The sequence below is a fragment of the Callithrix jacchus genome, chromosome 17, assembly GCF_049354715.1.
Source record: "Callithrix jacchus isolate 240 chromosome 17, calJac240_pri, whole genome shotgun sequence".
In the NCBI taxonomy this organism is placed as follows: Eukaryota; Metazoa; Chordata; class Mammalia; order Primates; family Cebidae; genus Callithrix; species Callithrix jacchus.
Window position 1 is genome coordinate 66,568,591 of NC_133518.1, and position 19,511 is coordinate 66,588,101.

Here is a 19,511-nt window from a genome sequence, read left to right on the forward strand (position 1 = left end):
GTTTTGACTTCTGTTCTTGCTTCTGGGCTTCTACTCCTTTCTTCCTCTACTTCATCACAAACTAGTCCTGAATAGAACCATCACATTTTCTCTAAGAAAAGTGAAATATATAGCTAAGGAAAAATCAAAGGAAGTTGATATATGTGAAGGTAGAATAGAGATTAACATAAACATAAAAATTTTTAAAATAAGGTCTTAGCATGTGAGTACAGAAAATTGTTAATGTCACAAATACATGGAAAAATATATAAATTCTGTTAGAATATTGATAACAAGTAACTGGCATACCCTGCTGAGTTTCCACCTCTGTCCTCAGCTGGAGGAGTTCTACTTCTTTAGATTGTAGCTGTTCATTCAATACTTTCAAAGATTCAGAGTTGTCTTTATTCTAGTTAAGTAGGGAAAATGCCAAATTACATTCAATAAAATCTACAGGTTGGTATGACACTGTAATTTTCAGGTAGAAAAAAAGAAAACCCCATTCTTGTCTTTAAAAGCAAGGTGGAAAAAATGAACTCAGTTTCTCAGTAATCTCTTTTATTCATTTTCTAATTTAGGACATTATTATTTGCGGGCTTAAAAAGAAAAAAAAGACTAAATCTACCATGTCATCATTTTTCAAAATAAGTCAGTGGTGTTAGATGTATTTAAGTCCTAAACATTATTACATACTAAATATTTTATATAGAAATAAGTTAAAATATTACTAAAATTTCCATGTTGTCTTGAACATGTATATACAATTTTAATTACTAAATATAAATATTTAACTTACTTCTAATTTTAAACTCCTTGAAGGAGAAAATTCATTTCCAAAATACATATGTCATTATTTTCAAACCAACTCACCATTTTGTCCAGTTTGCTCTTCAGATTGTCTCTATCAATGCACACCTCCCGATATGCATGATAGGCCTTATTTACTTGTTCCCGTCCCACCGAACTTGTTTCTTCATCAAATCGAGCTATTAGCTAATGGAATGAAATTAGAAGAGAAAGCTTAAGAGAGTATTCTACAGATAAAAAATAAGTCAGTGTTCTGAAGGCTCCATATCTTACTTCAATCGTAGCAGTATAGACATAAAGCCTGGATTCATTTGGTGAGCATTCCATTTCCACACAATTAATCTTTACTGATCAAGAAAGCAAAATTGTATAGAATATTTTTTGAGCTTTCTATGCTTTTACATAACAGTATTTTATAATTCATGGTATCTGTTTTATAACATTAAATTATAACTACCTGATAAATTTTGGTGAGAAAATGAATCAGGCAGTTATGATAATTACCTGATTCATTGCACGCCGAGGCTGGAGTGCAGTGGGGTGATCTCAGATCACTGCAACCTCTGCCTCCCAGATTCAAGCAATTGTCCTGTCTCAGTTTTCTGAGTAGCTGGCATTACAGGTGCACACCACCACACCCTGCTAATTTTTGTATTTGTAGTAGACATGGGGTTTTACCACATTGGCCAGTCTGCTCTCGGACTTCTGACCTCAGGCAATCCACCTGTCTCGGCTTCCCAAAGTGCTCAGATTACAGGCGTGAGCCACCGCACCCAGCCAAGGCATACCTGACTTTTTTTTTTTGTTTTGAGACGGAGTTTCGCTGTTGTTACCCAGACTGGAGTGCAATGGCATGATCTGGGCTCACCGCCACCTCCGCCTTCTGGGTTCAAGCAATTCTCCTGCCTCAGCCTCCCGAGTAGCTGGGACTACAGGTGCACACCACCATGCCCAGCTAATTTTTGTATTTTTAGTAGAGACGGGGTTTCACCTTGTTGACCAGGATGGTCTCGATCTCTTGACCTTGTGATCCACCCGCCTCTGCCTCCCAAAGTGCTGGGATTATAGGCGTGAGCCACCGCGCCTGGCTGGCATACCTGACTTTTTAAGAAATAGATGTGTGTGCTAATTCATTAAATCCTTTATATTAGAGAATAGGAACTAACAGGATTGTTGGTCACAAAGTACAGAAATATTTCCAATGTTAACTATACATAAAATCCCATTTTTCTATTAAACTTTAAAACAAAGCTATGAGTTCCAAAATGTTACCTTCTCTCACTGTATCCTACAAATTTACATAATCAACATTGAAGTAAAAATAATTCATATGAATACAAAGAAATTATAATTATTTTTACAACTGACTCCTTGCCTCTTATTTCCCACCAAAATGAATCAAACTCTGCCAAGCCCCATCTTCAAGTTTTTTTATATAGCATAATTAATTTCCCTGGATAATTAATTTCCATTACACAGGACAACTCATTCTTCACCCTTGGTGGTAGCTGCTCTTTGTAGAATAAAAACGCTCTGATCTGAGCTGAAAAAATATAAACTAAGATAAGTTAAAACTTTAAAAATCAAAAATAAAAGGATAACTAAAGAAGATTCCCCATACATAAAGCCAAGTAGATTGGTGCTTCATATTGAATCAGCTACTTTACTTACATATTCTATAGCAGTTAGGTGTGTCACAATTATACATGGAAAGGTAAACAGAAAATATTAACTCATCAGTTAAAAGCATTATTCCTATTATATCTGTTAAAGAATAAAAGAGAAAGAAAACTGAGATAAAGATTTCAGCCCTGGTAAAGATACTATTAAACCTATTGGAACAATGTTCCAGAAGCTTCCTCCTTTGACACTTAATTTCCTTTGTTGGTATATCTTTTTTTTTGCCCAGATTTGAAAATTCTAAATAAAATATATACAGCTACAAAGGTAAGTAAACCTGAAAAAGAAAGGAAAATATTTGGACTATTACTCCAAGTTGTTAAATCCTCTCCTATAAATATTCATCAAGTACATAGTATGTGAAACACAGGATGGTAAGTATAATGCCCACAACCACGGAAGAGAGGACAAAAAGTATTCAAAATTGCAAATATTTTGAATTATTCCTTATGTCACAGAACACAATGAAGGTAAAAGATAAGATTACCTTTTCTTCCAAAAATCTTATTCTTTTCTTTAACAAAGAGTTCTCTTTCTCTGAATCCTTAAGTCGTTTTTTGATGTCTTCATATGCAGTGACAAGAGCAAAATGAGAAGCAACAGATTCATCTCCTGAATATATTGAAACTGGAGCCACTGTATCTCTCTTATGGGCTTTTTCATGATTCAGAATGCAGATATCATCTTCTACCAGGGTATCCATGACAGCTGTTTAAAAGAAAAAATATGAATGACAAATGTCTCACTGAATAAGTGAAAAGGAAAAAACGTTCTAGTTAGATTAATGTAAATACTAGAACAATGTTTAAAAACCAGACCATCTGGGTTGTATTCTAAACTCTACCATTTAGTGTCTGTCCGACTTTGGGCAAGTTGCTTAACCTCTATGCCTCAGTTTCCTTATTTATAAAGTATAAGAAATAATAGCAAATACCTCATAGATTCTTAGGAATATTAAATAAGATGGTATCTATGAAGCATTTAAAACCATAATTATTAGTACATTCTATAAAAGTCTGAAATATCACTTTCCATTAAAACAGTCAAAATTTTAAAAAATACTTTATCCCAAAACATTTCTTCCCTTAACATTTCCACTTAGACCTCTTACAGCAAGTTTTACAGCTTTTCAATTTATAAATTTTCAAAAATTCTTTGAGTATAATTCATTACAACATATTAATATTATAGAAATCTGAATGCATACTCTACTATATTCTTTCCATACCAGTAACTGGTTATGTTTGTTGTATATTCAGAATCAAAAACAATAAATGAACATTTGGGTGTCCATTATGTCCCACTATCCTGCACTACATTCTTATATTATCATCTCTTTTAATCATCTAAACAATTCTATGATGTAGGTATTATCTACATTTTACAGGTAGGTTTTAGAAAGTTGAATTAGCTCAGTTAAATCTAGAAGAATGTTAAGCTCTGTGAGGGCAGAGGCTATGTCTGTTTTGCTCATCATTGTGTTCTCAACTCACCACTGTGTAGAAGTTGCTCAATAAATATTGATTGCTGAATGAAGAGTGGGTAGAGTAGGATTCAAATGAAACTCTGACTCTAAAACCTAAAAGAAGAAGCTAGTTGCCTTCATTATTAAATGAAAAATTGACTTGCTCTGTACATCTACTTTTGCTATTAGGTTCAGCATTACTTCTCTGGGAGTCATGTTCCTGAAAAACATGATAGAAGGAGAAACTGTGGCTAAAACCTTTTAAGACCTCCTGGGAAAAAGAGGGTAAGAGGGACTTCAGATCATGCAGGAGAACCTAAAAAGTTCTTTAAAATATTTTTTAGTTTAAAATAAAACACTAAATACAGCATTCTAAATAAAGATTATCGACTGAATGTCATGTATCTTAGGTCAGTAATTATTACTAGAAAGTGAGTTTTTAAACTATCCCTTGCTTGAAATAAAATGTGGTTACTAGTATCAGTCACTGTTCAAGAACATTAGATGAAGAAACTGAGGTAGGAGGTTTCTTAAGTACTTTTTCCAAAGTAACATAGGGCTGGGCACAGTGGCTCACGCCTGTAATCCCAGCACTTTGGGAGGCCGAGGTGGGCAGATCATGAGGTCAGGAGTTTGAGGCCGTCCTGCCCAACACGGTGAAACTGAAACCCCATCTCTACTAAAGATACAAAACGTTAGCTGGACGTGGTGGTGCCTGCCTGTAGACCCCGCTACTTGGGAGGCTGAAGCAGCAGATTGCTTGAACCCAGGAGGGGGAGGTTACAGTGAGATGAGATTGTGCCATTGCACTCCAGCCTGGGTGACAGGGCAAACCTCCGTCTCCAAGAAAAACCATATTAAGTGCAGATTGAGATATAAACACAGGCAATTTAATTACAGCCATATTTCAAACCTGTGTTTCACTATGCCTACTTTCTTCCAAAATGTCTAATCTCTCTCCTGTGCCAACTACTGCCTGTAACATTCCTTTTGCCTTATTTCAAACCACATGAATATTAACAAAAGGTTAGTACTTTGCTTTTCTAATTGTACAATTAAAAACTTCCAGTTGTGGTCAACTAAAGCAAGAGTTGGCAGCATCTCAGCAATTTGTATCTAGGATTGCATGAAAGGCAGATAAAAACAAATGTGTATGCTACAAGTCTTGAGTAGGTGAAACCTGCCTTCTAGTCAATCTTCACCAACACCAATTTAACATTTTCTAACCATACAAGACAACTCCACTCTTAAGGTACAATCTTTCCCAGTTTTTCAATAAAGTACAAGAACAAGAATAAACTATGCTATCTACAGTATACCAAAAAAGTGGCAGATTCTCAGAATCATAATTAATTCATGCTACTTCTGATGCAAGCCAGTTTCTCCTAATAATGAAGAGTTTAAATTTTCTTCCTCTAAAAGAGTTTACTTTTCAGTCTCTTAATAAGAGCAAACATCATTCCAGTCATGCTCTTGCTAGCTGAAACTCTCATTATTTCCTTTCAGAAGAAAAGTACAAGTTATTCCCATGTTGCAAATTGAAAGAATGCATATATATCTTCATATAAGACTCTTACACACGCACCCCTTAAAAGTAGAAGTAAAATAAGCATAGATGGCTAGGTAAGTGGTAGAATACAGTCTAGTTTAAGGAGAGGTAAAATTGTGCCCATCCTAGACATTTGGCTTAAATAATTTAATAATCACCCAATGGGGAGGACTTATTTGATGCGTATTTTTTCTAAAGACAGCTGAAAATAAGAAATACCATTAACTGCCCTACAAAGTCAAAAACAGATATCCTGAGGTTTGTGTATTTTAAGGATCAGGGCTCATGCACTTTTGTTTTACGCAAAGTTCTAATTAGCTCAGCTGTGATTTATTTCTTCATTTTTATCATGAAACAATCATTTACACAGCAAGAAAAACCCAGAGTGAGAGGCAGAGTTATGCAGAAAAATTATTATTATACTATAAAGGTAGGCAATACATTTGAAACAATACAAAATGCTATTGAAGGTCTGAGGGATGGGGAGAAGTGGTTTTCACAGAAGATACCACAAAAGAGCAAATGTCTCTTAACACTGTACCTTTAAATAAAGAGGATGGTGATTTTCATTGTATTGTACTTATTGTACTTACACCTTTAGAGTTTGCTAACTTCCAGCAGAAGGAACAAGTTCAGAGATCTAAGTGTGGGGAGAGAGGTTGAGAAGGGGAGTGGCAGGAGATGAGATTAAAAAAAACAGAATGGAGACAAACTGAGATGGTCCTTCCTGATAGAGACACTATGGATTTTGATGCTTATTCTGTTGATTTTTAAAAAATTTAGGCCTGCACATGATTAAAGGGTACGAATACTTACATGTGTTGATTTTTTAAAAAATTCACAACCAAATGAACTACTTAGCATTATGCTAAATGTTTACAAACATTATCCCATTTAATTCTGAAGACTGTCCTATGAGGTACAAAATCTTATCAAACTCATCTCACAGATGAGAAAACTGGGACCTGGAAAGGTAATGAAGCTCAGCCAGGATCACATAATTAGCATGAAAACAGGACTTGAATTTTAGAGCCTGAGCTATTAATATTTTCCCCTCTCTAATGAATCTTTTACAAAACCTTACACTCCTACAAGACCAGGAACCCCTCAGAAGGCTTACAAAAGTACTTTATATGGAAGGGGGTATAATGATATAATAATGTCATTTTTTTTTTTTTTGAGATGGAGTCCCAATCTGTCTCCAGGCTGGAGTGCAGTGGTGTGATCTTGGCTCACGGCAACCTCCGCCTCCTGGGTTCAAGTGATTCTCCTGCCTCAGCCTCCCAAGTACTTGGGACTACAGGTGCGCACCACTATACCAAGCTACTTTTTTTGTATTTTTAATACAGACGGGGTTTCACCATGTCGGCCAGGATGGTCTCGATATCCTAACCTTGTGATCCGTCCTTTTCTGCCTCCTAAAGTGCTCGGATTACAGGCATAAGCCACAGTGCCCAGCCAATAATGTCAGATTTTATACAACATGATAGCCGGTCATTTTTAAGACAATATGAGTAGTCAGACTGGTTTACCTATTGATATCTGTTGCCATTTTATTTGTAAATCAAAAGTTGAATACATGTTTTCTCTGTAAGAAAACAATGGCATAAAAAGATTTTTTCATTTTATACCATTATTCTATACTATAAACATTACTTAGAATATGCTGAAAAGCAGCATCAAATTGCTTATCTGTCCTAAAAGTTACATTAAGAAATAGCCACATATTAAAGCATACAATCTGCTAGCAGCACAGATATGTATCCACTTTTATTAAGTTCTAAAATAACTGTCATTTAAATTTGGCATAAAATGGATAATTAAAATTTTAATTTCTATCCCTGCAAAAATAAATATGAAATCACAAGTATGAGAATATTAATACTTAGCGTATTAGTCTGTACAAACCAGACTTCTGAGAGTAAAAGCTACAGGGCCGGGGAAAGTGAGATCTTAAAAAGGAAACAATACAAGGCAGATATCCCATTATATTTATTAATATAACAAAAGGAAACCTGTTAGCAAAATAACAAAGTAGGCTATGTGTAGCCTTTGGTTTTACTGCTATGCAAGCATCCTCCATAAAACATATTTCTACAGAGAAGTAAAGGGAGCTGTGGCAATCTGCCTCATATTAAAGATTCAGTTTTATACATTTTAGTTGCGATAAAATGGCTGTGTGTGTGTGCACACAAATCAGTTGGCTCATCAAGTCTGATTTTCTAGATAAATGGTAATAGTGTAACTGGCTACTATTCTCTTTGACAAACTAGACCAAGCTAGTTATACCATTTAACATCTGGAGACACTTAACATTATGTCTAGTTTTGTTATCACAATTTAAATTTTCTTAAAATAATAAACCTATGTTTTCATTACTATCCTTGAACATTTGTGGGCATGGTCAGTTCTATGTTATGAATTAGTAAACACCCTTTCACTTTTGCATTAAGATTTTACTTTTAATATTACAGAAAGTAATTTCACATTCATCATCTCATCACAATATAATGGGGGGTTAAATAAAACATATTTACAGGAAAGTATTTCTATACGTAGTCATGCAAATATTTCATATATTTGGCAATTAAATTTTGTTTCCCTTTAGAGGTTTGCTTAAACGTAAAAAGAGAATTAGAAAAGACTGAGGTAAACGCTGTTGACAATTATTTTTGAGAACAATGAAATTTCCAATAATAATAATGGAGAAAGGGCACAGCTTGTCAGATAAAGTAGGTAGAAATGAGAACAGCATTACCTGGGGCTTGGGGAGAAACACAGGAAAAAACAAGATTAAAACACTATTAGAATTATTTTAGAGGATCTTAAATTTTAGCCTTCATCATTGCAGTCAACACTGAGAGAACTTTCAGTTGTTCATATGCTACATATATCAAGGTTTGGGATACTAGAAAACCTATCTGCTGATATCTGACTGGTCTTCTAGGAATAAGTATGATTATCCCATCACATTTCATCATCTTTATATCTGCCATTTATTGATCACTTAACATATGCCAGTCATTAACGCTTTCACATGAGTTTTTCTACCACTTAGCTAAGTACTATCACCCAAAGTTATGAATGAAGTCTTAGAAAAGTTAAATACCTTACCTATAGTTACACAACTAATCAGTGGCAAAGCTGAGATGTGAACCCAAATAAGCTGTCTTCTAAGTCAGTGCTCTTAATTTGGAGAGGCAATACAAAAGGGATTCTGGTTATCCTAAGAAGAATATGGACACGGAATAACTATGTCGAAAAGAACACTTGCCCAGGATTCAGAAACACAGATTCTAGCCTAGGATTTACTACCCTGATTATAGTTTAGTTCACTTTACCTCTCCAGATAGAAATTTTTCCATCTGTAGAATGACAGGGTTAGATCGCATCACTAAGATGACACCTTACTAAACTGTGAAGGCAAAAGTTTAGTATGAATACAGAATAATGGCAACCTAAACAGAGAGAATGGAATTCACATTTATGCCAGGAACTGCCTATAAGGTATAGTACACACATTATCTCAAGTCCACACCAAATTTGGCTAGAAAGGTATTGGCACCATGATAAATGAGGAAACTGAGGCTCAAAGAGGCGAGGTAAATTGCCAATATTCACACAAGTAATATGTGATAGAGCTGAAGTTTGAATCAAGGCCTATATGGTAGGTTCTGTATTCTATATTGCCTCTTGAAGTAAATCATATTTAGAATTTTCATCACCTTTCTACCTCTGAAAAGCTAGGATATTCCCATACCCATTTCGTACAATCAGTCAAAATACTATGGAGCAAAAATTAAGGCTTATAAAGATGAACAGACCAATGCTTACTTATCTTTCTCTGTCTGTAATCAAAGAGGGACAGAAATAGCCTAACTAGTTATAAAGAAGGGTCATCAAGTACCTCTTTTCAAGACATCATTGCTTAGTATGTATACATTAGCAATAAAATGCCCTGTAATTCAATAAATGTCCAAAACGTACTGTGTTAGATATACAATAAGAAGAAAAACTCCAACTTAATTTTTATGACCCTCACTGAGTCATCCAACAAATTGCGTTAGTCTAGAAATGAGTTTGCATTGCCACGGAAACACAGGACTCTTCCAGAGTCAGCATAGGTATGAAGAGAAGTCTACTTTTCATTCCTTTCATACAGTAATACCTTTAATGCAACTGGGCACCTACCATACATTCAATGTTACTGGTGTTATTGATAATTATTTTCTAACAGTGATAAGACAACTATACTTGGATTCTGAATGTAAGTTCAGTAAAAAAGAAAAAAGATTGGTTCTATTACTTCACGGATTATAAAAAAACTTCATCATTTTGCTTAATAATCAGGACAAGGACTTGCATTGGTAATAGTAGCCACGTGTTTATGGTACACCAAGCAGTGTGCTTCACCTTTTAGAGAAACGATCTTATTTGTTCTTCATAAGGATTCAGTAAATCTATGTAATATCTCTGAGGTTGTAAAGAATCTCCTTGTATTACAGGTAGAGAAATTGAGACATAAAAACATTAGGAAGTAAAGGAGCCAGAAAGGAAAATCAGGCAGCTGACTCCAGAGTCAGCATAACTGTGAGAAACTATGCTTTGGTGCCTTAGAGTATGTATTACCCCCATTTCTGAGATAAAGAAAATGAGGAAGTAGTTTAGCCTCTTACTCACTGTCAAGTGTGGAAAAATCTGCATTCAGGTACTGGTGTTCTGACCTAATCCAGCGTCATTTCTCATTATGTTATGCTGTCTCTTTAACACTAAAACCTTCTATTTGCATGTGATGTCTCACTTACAATATCACATTAAAATTTTGTAAATATCCTGTAAAGATGGGCTCTCTCTCAATTTACAGACGATGGAATGATCACAAGATTGGGCAATGAGATAAGGCGTTTTTAGAGAAACGAAATTGTGTCTCGAGGTCTTGCTCAACCCAATTTGAAATTCCAAACTAAAAACCAAAATGTCTTCTATACTTAAGGAGCAAGGGTCAATTTTAATCCTGGTATGTCTGTTCTTGATCCCCTTAACAAATCTGCATTATGTCCGGGAGCAACTAAAGGTTTGATTTGTATCAGAGTTTTCGTGGGCATTTTGTCGCTTTCGAGTACTGGGGTTTCTTGTGTGTAGAGGGTGTTAGCCTACCTTGCACGTAGTAGTAATCACTCAACAAATAGCTGAAGGCTGGACTGAATACCGTATACAAGTTAGACATTGGAGAAACGACGAATACCTGTTAGCCCTCGATCAAGTGCAGGGGGTCGATATTCACTACTCAGATGCCCGGGGAGTACCGTCCTAGACACACGTCCCTCTTTTCTCTCCGATACAGATGTAGTCCCAATGAATGAAAAAAAACCGAAGGCGCCCCAGTAGGTCAGAGTACGGAAAGAAAAGGAGCAATTAGCTAAGTTAAGTGAATAACCAAGAAGGGCCTGGACAGCTGGGGTGTGGGGGTAACAGGGGAAAGAGAGGGATGCCCAGGAGTGGGCCGCTCCCTAGTCAAAGTAGGGGGCGCAGGAGGGAGTGAGAAAAATGACGTGTCTCTTCCGACCAGCAACAGCAGCGGAGGTTGGCCGCGGCACTGCCCGCATCCCTATCCGCCGCCCGGCCCTGGAGAGTCACTCACCCAGAAGCCAGGCTACGTAGGGCCGCCCCCAAGGCCGCCGAGTTTCGATTCCTTAGTGTTTGGAAACCGACTGAAAACAAACCGGGTCGCCAGGGGTCACCACGGGCTTCCGGTTTCTTCGAAGATACCGCCGGTTCCACAGCGAAGGGAGCTGCTCGGGGTGCGCCGCGGAAGGAATCCCATGTCTTCGGACTCGGCAGGAACCCTGGACGTTCTGGAAAGAGGGGCGAGAGGAGGCAGGAGGAGCCCGGCAGACGCGGGAGAAGGCCCGTTACCCAGCAATACGCGCGCGCGACCCAAGCCCGCCGTCGGGACCAGCACGGGCCGGAGGGAGGGGAAGCTCTGCAGCTACGGACTGAAAGGGTGGATCATCTCTCAGCCGGAAAAGGGGCTGCCGCTGTCCGCGGGCTCGGCGCCAGGGCGGTGCGAGAAACCGGAAGTCAGGCCCGAGGGAGCTGGGAGGGCGTTCGCCAAGCTGGGTTCGGTCGTGGAGGTGGGGAAGTGCAGGAGTGGCAGCGCGGTGTACTACACATCCCGTGAGCCTCCGCGGCGAGACGGGGCGGGGCCGCGCGACGCCAGGAGGCGGAGGCGGCGGCGGCGGCGGAGTGAAGTGGAATTGTGTTGGGTAAGAGCGTTACCAGCTCCAGTGTCTCGGGCCAAGCGTCGCTTTCAGGGGCGCCCTCTAGCGCGTCTTTTTCACTCAGCGTCGTCTTGGGGGTTCCCGAGCGCGTGGTGCTCGGCTCAGTAGCGCCTTTACAGGTTTACGACGTGGTGTCGCCAGACGTGGCTGGGAACTGGGAAACCTGTTAGTAGCCGTTTAACCCTCAGTAGCCTGTTTTCTAGGCTCGTTGCAAGCCCTCAGGCAGTCCCTTGAGGTACAAGCTTGACGAATAGCTTGGGGGCTATGGTTACCCACAAATGGCACCGCGGCTTCCAGCACACTGCTCAGTTTATGGAATGAGACACAGGGTGAAGATGCCAGAATTTATCTGGCTTCCCTGGAGTTGCCACCAGGGAACTGGTTGTTTCTAAATGATAGTCCCTAGCTGTGGAGTTACGAGTAGTTGAATTAATTACAGTCATTGAAGGTCGCAGCCAGATGGAATCCCTGTAGCTCTAGGGTATTATTGATTAAATAAACAAGGAACAATAATTATAGGAAATTTAACTTCACTAATCGCCAATTAGCAATACGGACATTCCTCACCACCTCCTTACAGTAGTATTTTGTCATCTGCAGGCTTAACTATCAGTCCAACTGTCAGTCCAATAGGATGAATTCCACTCAAGGGTTCACTTGAAAATACGGTAGTATTATATTTTGGTTTAGATTTAAATGAAAATTTATAGCTGTTATGAACTAAGACCACAAGTTGAAGTTATAGGATATTTTTAAAAATACTTAGAAATCTTTATTAGTGTTATCGTTGAGAAAGGAAATGATTTCCTTCAATTTAGTGGGCTGGAGAACGGAAGAGAGCAGTATTTTTAATATTTTGAGCAAGTATTAGTCCTTAACTTTTTTGACTGCTTCCATGATGCATTTTGAGAATTTTCAATTTCAAACGGAACCATTAGGTGGTGTGTTTTTACAAGTAGAGTTTTGAAGAATGCTAGCACAATTGGTTGAGGCATCACGAGTCATCAGAAATAAAGTGGTAACCTGGTTTTTAATTTGAAGGTGTAAAAATGTTTTCGAATCTTCGTTCATAATTTAAAATAATTTTAGCATTGTTGAAAAGGCAGGAAAAATCACTTAAATCTTTTCTTTCAGGGTAAATAAAAATAAAATGTCACAAATCAGTATTTTGAAGTTTATCTGATGAGAGTCCATTTTTGTTTTACAGTGCATCCCACACAATGGGTTTATTAACAAACGTATAATGAGTTTATTAACAAACGTATTTACTTAATCAGGATATACAAATATCATTATTTAGTCAAGCAAAACGTCTTAATTTTTCTTTTTGGGTTGTGGAACCCCTGCTACATTATGACAAAATATAATCCATATATTCATTGCATTTAGCTGCAAATGGTCACTTTCCACCCTGTTTCTACTTTAATTAACTTTAGCAAATAAAATGAATTATTAGAGAAAACTTGTTACACAGTTTAGATGTAATCATGTATTAAAGGTTTATTATCAGGGAAAGACCTCTGATAAGTTAATTGAAAGTTACAGTCTTGATATCTTGATAGGGACATTTTATAGGAAAAGAGAATAGTTATATAACTGTTAAGCTAGATAACAGAAAGAAAAGAATGTAGGGGTCCTAACTGATAACTTATAGCCAACTAGTTGTGAGTGGTTGGTTTTCCAGAGCATCTTGATTCCATTGAAAGTTATTGGAACTTTGCTTAGGCATTTTGTTCAGGAATTTTCATATTTTCCCAAGAGGGAGTTGTGAATTACCTCATCCAAAAAGCTGTCTCCAAGGCCAGGTTTAGGCCAGTTTCTTTTCTTCTGAACCATTATATTTTTTTGTAGCTACAAATTCAATCTGAAATTTTCAAAACAAGTCACTGCTTTTAAAATATATAGTTTTGGCCACGCGCGGTGGCTCATGCCTGTAATCCCAGCATTTTGGGAGGCTGAGGTGGGGGGAATCACGATGTCAGGAGATCGAGACCAGCCTTACCAACATGGTGAAACGCCGTCTCTATTAAAAATACAACAATTAGCCTGACGTGGTGGCAGGCATCTGTAATCCCAGCTACTCAGGAGGCTGAGGCAGGATAATCGCTTGAACCTGGGCAGTGATGGTTGCAGTGAGCCGAGATCCAGCCATTGCATTCCAGCCTGGGTGATAAGAGTGAGACTCTGTCTCAAAAAATATATATATATATATTTATATATGTATGTATCTATATATACTTTTCTCAGAATGGACATTTTGGACTGAGTTGAACACTGTTGACACTGGGCACTTTGAAAATTGACCTGTTTACATGTTGTCATTCAAAAGAAAAAAAAAAGGTATTTCAAAAGCTCCTTCACCATTTTTCACCCTCCCACACCAACTCCAAGGTCCAGATGTTCTCCATCAGGGATAGGGCTTCTGAAGGACATGATACTGGCCGACACTGGGTTCCCTTTTTCACTGGATTAGATTGGATTTCAAATCCAGTATCTTAGCAAATCAAAAAATATGGAACCTAGCACAACTTCTGACTGTGGCTTGGCCTTTTTTCTTATTTGTAGGTAATAGAATAAGGTGCATTTTTAGAGCTTCAAATCTTAGGCAACATGTAAATAAAAAAATTTTTTTTCTTAAATGAGGACTATGTCTGTATCTGAGCTGTGAAGAATATTTACAGTAAAAAGAATAAGTGCAATTTTTAAGAAAAGATTTTAAGTGAATTTCTGATTAGTGATTTAAATTGTATATTTAATTTGATTAGTGTCAAACTACCCCAGGGGTCATGTTTTCTGTTTCTTTGTTGTGTATTCTGAGTACTGTGCTTTGGCACACCCTGGATAGATGTGGCTCTTCATTGTCAGAGGAAGAAGACTTAATGTATCAATACCACTAAATTGAAATGACAGTGTCTGTCTTTTTTATATTCATATCAGCTTCAGTGTCAATCTATCAGTGTTGTTTTTTTGAAACTTCTTCCTCTAGTGACAAGGATAAAAACGATTTCAAGACTATGACCAAAATTAAAAACTGATACTTGGGCATAGGCGGTTGTCTTCCCTCTTTTCCCGTACTTTCTCCCTCTCCCCTCTTTCTTGTCTCTTTACCCCTCCTTTTCCTCTCTCTCAGATGTATGCATACGCGAGCATGCACACACACAACCACGCACACAGAGAGGGAGAGAGAGTTATGAATGCCTTAAAGTTCATGACTTGTGTTAAACTGTATGTATCTAAACCTGTGTGTATCTTAAACCAGCAGTCTCTGAACTGGGCAACATATATCCTTTACACTTAACCTTGAGAGGTATGTAAAGGCTTTCCAGAGGGTTGTATAGTTAAGGGTAGTTTAAGAATATTAATTCTCAGGTTGTCAACTTGCATGTTTTCGTTCCTAAAATTGATCTTCCTCAGAGCGTGCTGAACTAGACATCTTTCTGCTTTCCTCTTTAGCAATTGTTCCTCCTTCACTGACAAATATGGGGATACCTTATCTGACCTAATTCTTGATAGTGGTGTTTAGAAAGTGAATGAATCTAATGACCGAGTAGTTAATTCTTTTGCAAAATTGGTGATTTTCAGTTGCTTTAGAAAATAATTGCAGAAGGACCAAATTGAGTTATCAGCTGATCATTAAAAATAATTTTTGCTACATACCCCTATGTGATTTTTGGTATGTAACTTAGGAGTTCACACAAATCATTATTGCTACAACCAGAAATCATGACACTCCCAAATGTTTGGAATGAAAGAATATAACATATAAAAATAGAATTAACCTGAATTCCATTTCTTTTTGGCAATTAGTAATATTTATTTCTGGGTACATGGCATAATGAGGGAGGGGATAGAAAGTTCTGTGCATTTCTTTATGACATGCATTTCCAATAAATGCTTTGTATTTTATAGGCCAGGCATGGTGGCTCATGCCTGTAATCCCAGAACTTTGAGAAGCTGAGACGGGCTGATCATCTAAGATCAGGAGTTTAAGATCAGCCTGGCCAACATGGTGAAACTCTGTCTCTACTAAAATACAAAAATTAGCCAGGCATGGTGGCTCACATCTGTAGTCCCAGCCACCTGGGGAGGCTGAGGCACGAGAACTGCTTGAACCCAGGAAGCAGAGGGTGCAGTGAATCAAGATTGTACCACTGCACTCCAGCCTGGGTGACAGAGTGAGACTCTGTCTCAAAAAAAAAAAAAGCTTTTTATATTTTAAAAATAACTATAGTTTTTTATATGTTAAATATTCATCAACACTATTCTAGTAATTTAATGATGACAATATTAGAACTTATGTTCTTGGACATTTTAAAATTTACTTTTTTTTGTTTTAAGGAATTATGATAGAGTGATCAATTTAAAATATTTTGAAATGTCAAAATATATTATGTTAGGATAAGCTTGTGTGGAGGAAGTGAGATGGAAATATGAATTCAAGGAAAAGAGGGATGATATCAAGTTCTCAGCTGCTAAAGGAGAGCTTGTTCATGTACTTTCCAAAAAGACGAAAGATGGTAGATTTTAAATTACTATGGCATTTATATTCAACTTATAAAAGAAATTATGACAGTTGACTCTAGCAGACAGTTTGTCCTAGACATACAATCTGTGCTTCACTAAGAACTTTTTGACTCAGATACGTTTTGCATTCAATAGGAATTGGTTGCTGACAGAGCTTTTTTTTTTCCAAAATAAAACAGTACCATAATTGTCTGCCAATGGCTAAATGCAATGATTTTTCTGGCAGAAACATGGTGAAGAAAAATTAATGGTCCTAGAAAGCCTTTGACTTGAAGAATAATAGGGAGAAGAAATATGAGAACAACCAACAGGAGAACATCAACAGAAAACCCAGGAGGTGGTTGGTAGATTATACAGAGAAGACCCAGTAAAGGGAATCCTATACTACTTATTTGACAGAGTAAGAGAGACCCTCCTCTGAAGCTTTGCAGTTATACTATTTTGCTGTTTGAAATATGGATTTCTTTATTTATTAAATATTTGGCAAATTATTGAGCACCAATCATGTGCCAGACACTGTTTTAGGCACTGGGATGAAATAGGCAAAATGGCTTTTTTAAATTAGAGGAGGTAAAACCTATTAGAGAAACCAGGCACATTGACAAAAAACTGTGTGAAATTTAACAACATGATAAGAAATTCCCTTTTTTATTTTTTATTGATAGTAACTATATGTGACTCTAAAGAAAAGAAAAATTCTTTTTTTCCTAACTAGAATGGGAAAAGAAAAATAAATTGTGTTTTGAGGCTTTCATTTATATTGTAAAAACCAGGAAGACAAAGCCAATTATTCAGAGGAGAGCCATTCTATAAAGCTACAAATAAATATTAATGAAAAGGTGACAGAGTTCATTAAGATCTATCGAAAGAAATTAAGCTACATTTTTCAAATAGACTATATAGCAAAAGAGAAAGAAATTTCCAAACCCATTGCGCAACTCACACAATACAAAAGTGGAATTTTTGACGTGGTGTGATGGTTAATTTTATTTGTCAACTTTACTGTGTGCTATGGGCTGCCCATGTATTTGGTTAGACATTCTTTATGGGATGTCTATGAGTGTTTTGAGATAAGATTAGCATTTGAATAGTAGATGGAGTGGGCAGCGTCATCCAATCCACTGAGGGCCTGAATAGAACCAAAGGTAGACAAAGGGAGAATTCGTGCTGTCTCTGCTTGAATATTTGAGCTGGGACTTAAGTTTTCTGCCTGTAGATTAGAATTTATACCATTGGCTCTTGTTGTTTGTAAGCCTTTGGACTTGGACTGAACTCTGGTTCTCTAGCTTATATATGACGGATCATGGGAGTCTACCTCCATAATCACATGGACCAATTATATATGTATATATATCCAAACATATATATCTGTGCATCCTGTTGGTTCTGCTTCTCTACAGAACCCTGACTAATATACTTTGTGCTAATTACAAAGTTAGATATGGTTTCCTAAAGATAAAGATTTTGAATTGCCTATGAATAAGTACTCAAGTGATTCTTAAGTCTCCCTCAAAAATGTGTTATTTATTCACTGAAATTACCTTATTATTTGCTCTTGATAGTCATTCTATATCATTCCCTTTTGGCTTTAGTAATCCCTTCCCTCATCCCACAGTCAAATCTGTTCACCTAGTTTTATGGGTTTTACTCCTTAGCTGTCTAAACTATTGCGATAGTTTTCACTTAAATTTTTTTTTCTTCCAACACATTCTTTATATTCATTTCCAAGTGATCTTTAAAAACTGTAAATGTTATCATTATACTTTTCTTAAACTCCTGAAATGAGTCCTTAACATTTTTTTGATGGACCTTCCTCTTTCTCCACCACCTCTTGTAAATGCTCCCAATATAGGCACTGAAATTGGGTATCTGTACACACTGACAAGATTTTCATTCAAATGACCCTGATTTTTTTTTTACAGTATTTAATTTCTAAGGTCATTGATATTTTAAAAATAATTTTCAAATTCTCAGAGAATTGGGGAACCCCAGAAAAATTCTCTTAACATTAGTTTGAGAATTATAGATCTATTTCTCACATATTTGTCCTAAATGAAAACATATTTACAAGAGAATCTTATATGTCTGGGTAAGGAATTTTACTAGAATATGTTGACTCTTAAATTTATTTGGAATATGTACCAGTAAAGCATCATCACTTTTTCACCATCAAGTGTTGTATAGTACAATTCAAAGTCACATATCCTTTGTACTTGAAATAGAAAGGTTTTTCTCCACAGACCACCCAAAACTAAAATAAGAATTCTCAGTGTTCTCCGAAATCTTCATAATAGATTAGATTGCTATCTGAATATTACGGTCAGAAGTTGCAGTAGGCATTTATGTCTCATTTTACTCTCCAACAATCCTTTTTCTGGAATAATTCAAATTTTCTGTTTGAAAAGTATTTTGTTTTCCTAACTAGACAATTCAATACATGTATTGTTTGAAGTGAGATGGTATGTGCACATACCTGTGCTAGATACAAGTTTAAAGATCAGAGAAAACACAGAAAACTGTTACTACCTAGAAATACTAAACTGTACATTGAGAAAGTTATTGATATGTTGAGTCTAGAAACGGAGATGATTGCTCAAAACTAACTGAGTTTTAGAAGCCAGATTATTTTTTACTTGTATTATTTTTGATTCTTAATACTATATTAAATGAAAGTGGAAATGGTCAGATTTACCACCCAAATTATCTTGTGTTTTAAGTTGAGGATTTATTTAAAATTATTTGTAACATTAACTTTTGTGAAAAATGTAACTGTTTTTGATCGTAAGTATTCATTAAGTTTGAATAGTTATTTTTCTATTTTGGTTAATATTTTCTTATGAGGCTACAAAACATAGTATAAAGAGTCTAAGTCAATAAAATTTTTTTTTTCTGTGTAACTAAGCAGAAGACAACTAGGATTTTCTAGTAGAGCTAACTTATTTGACAAAAATATACATGTGGGTATCTTTGATTTCATGGGTAAAAATAATGGCTTGGGTTGAAGAAAAGAGAAGAAAGCCTTGGGAAAAATGTGTATCTTGATGTTAAATAAATTATCAGAATACTTCATAATCCTTCCTTTCTAAATATAAATTAGCAACAAAAAAAGTTTGAGAAGTTATAAAGGATTTTCATCCTTACCAAAACTGTAGAACAAGCTATTCACTGTTTTTTTAGGAGAGAAAAACTATAGAGCAATCAGGAAATTATCAACTATAAAATGTAG

The 19,511-nt window shown here is 36.5% G+C and overlaps 2 protein-coding genes across 7 annotated transcripts in view; one reads left to right on the forward strand and one right to left on the reverse strand.

Moving 5' to 3' along the window:
• The window catches only part of AZI2 (5-azacytidine induced 2), a 26,436-nt gene extending 14,801 nt beyond the window's left edge, over positions 1-11,635 (reverse strand). Inside the window, exons 1-6 of one of the 5 annotated variants that reach the window (XM_078354465.1) lie at positions 11,122-11,635; positions 10,726-10,813; positions 3,960-4,045; positions 2,954-3,174; positions 850-972; positions 289-388 (exon numbers count right to left, since the gene is read on the reverse strand). In XM_078354465.1, coding sequence (XP_078210591.1) covers positions 289-388; positions 850-972; positions 2,954-3,169 — 439 coding nt within the window. In that variant the 5' untranslated portion in view covers positions 3,170-3,174; positions 3,960-4,045; positions 10,726-10,813; positions 11,122-11,635. The remainder of the gene's footprint in view (positions 1-288; positions 389-849; positions 973-2,953; positions 3,175-3,959; positions 4,046-10,725; positions 10,814-11,121) is intronic. The other 4 variants (XM_017965911.4, XM_078354463.1, XM_017965910.5 and 1 more) reach the window with 4 other exon arrangements.
• ZCWPW2 (zinc finger CW-type and PWWP domain containing 2) overlaps positions 11,233-19,511 on the forward strand; it is a 158,495-nt gene continuing 150,216 nt past the window's right edge. For both annotated transcript variants that reach the window (XM_054246848.2, XM_054246849.2), the window contains exon 1: positions 11,233-11,746. In XM_054246848.2, the coding sequence (XP_054102823.2) occupies positions 11,303-11,746 (444 nt within the window). In that variant the 5' untranslated portion in view covers positions 11,233-11,302. The remainder of the gene's footprint in view (positions 11,747-19,511) is intronic.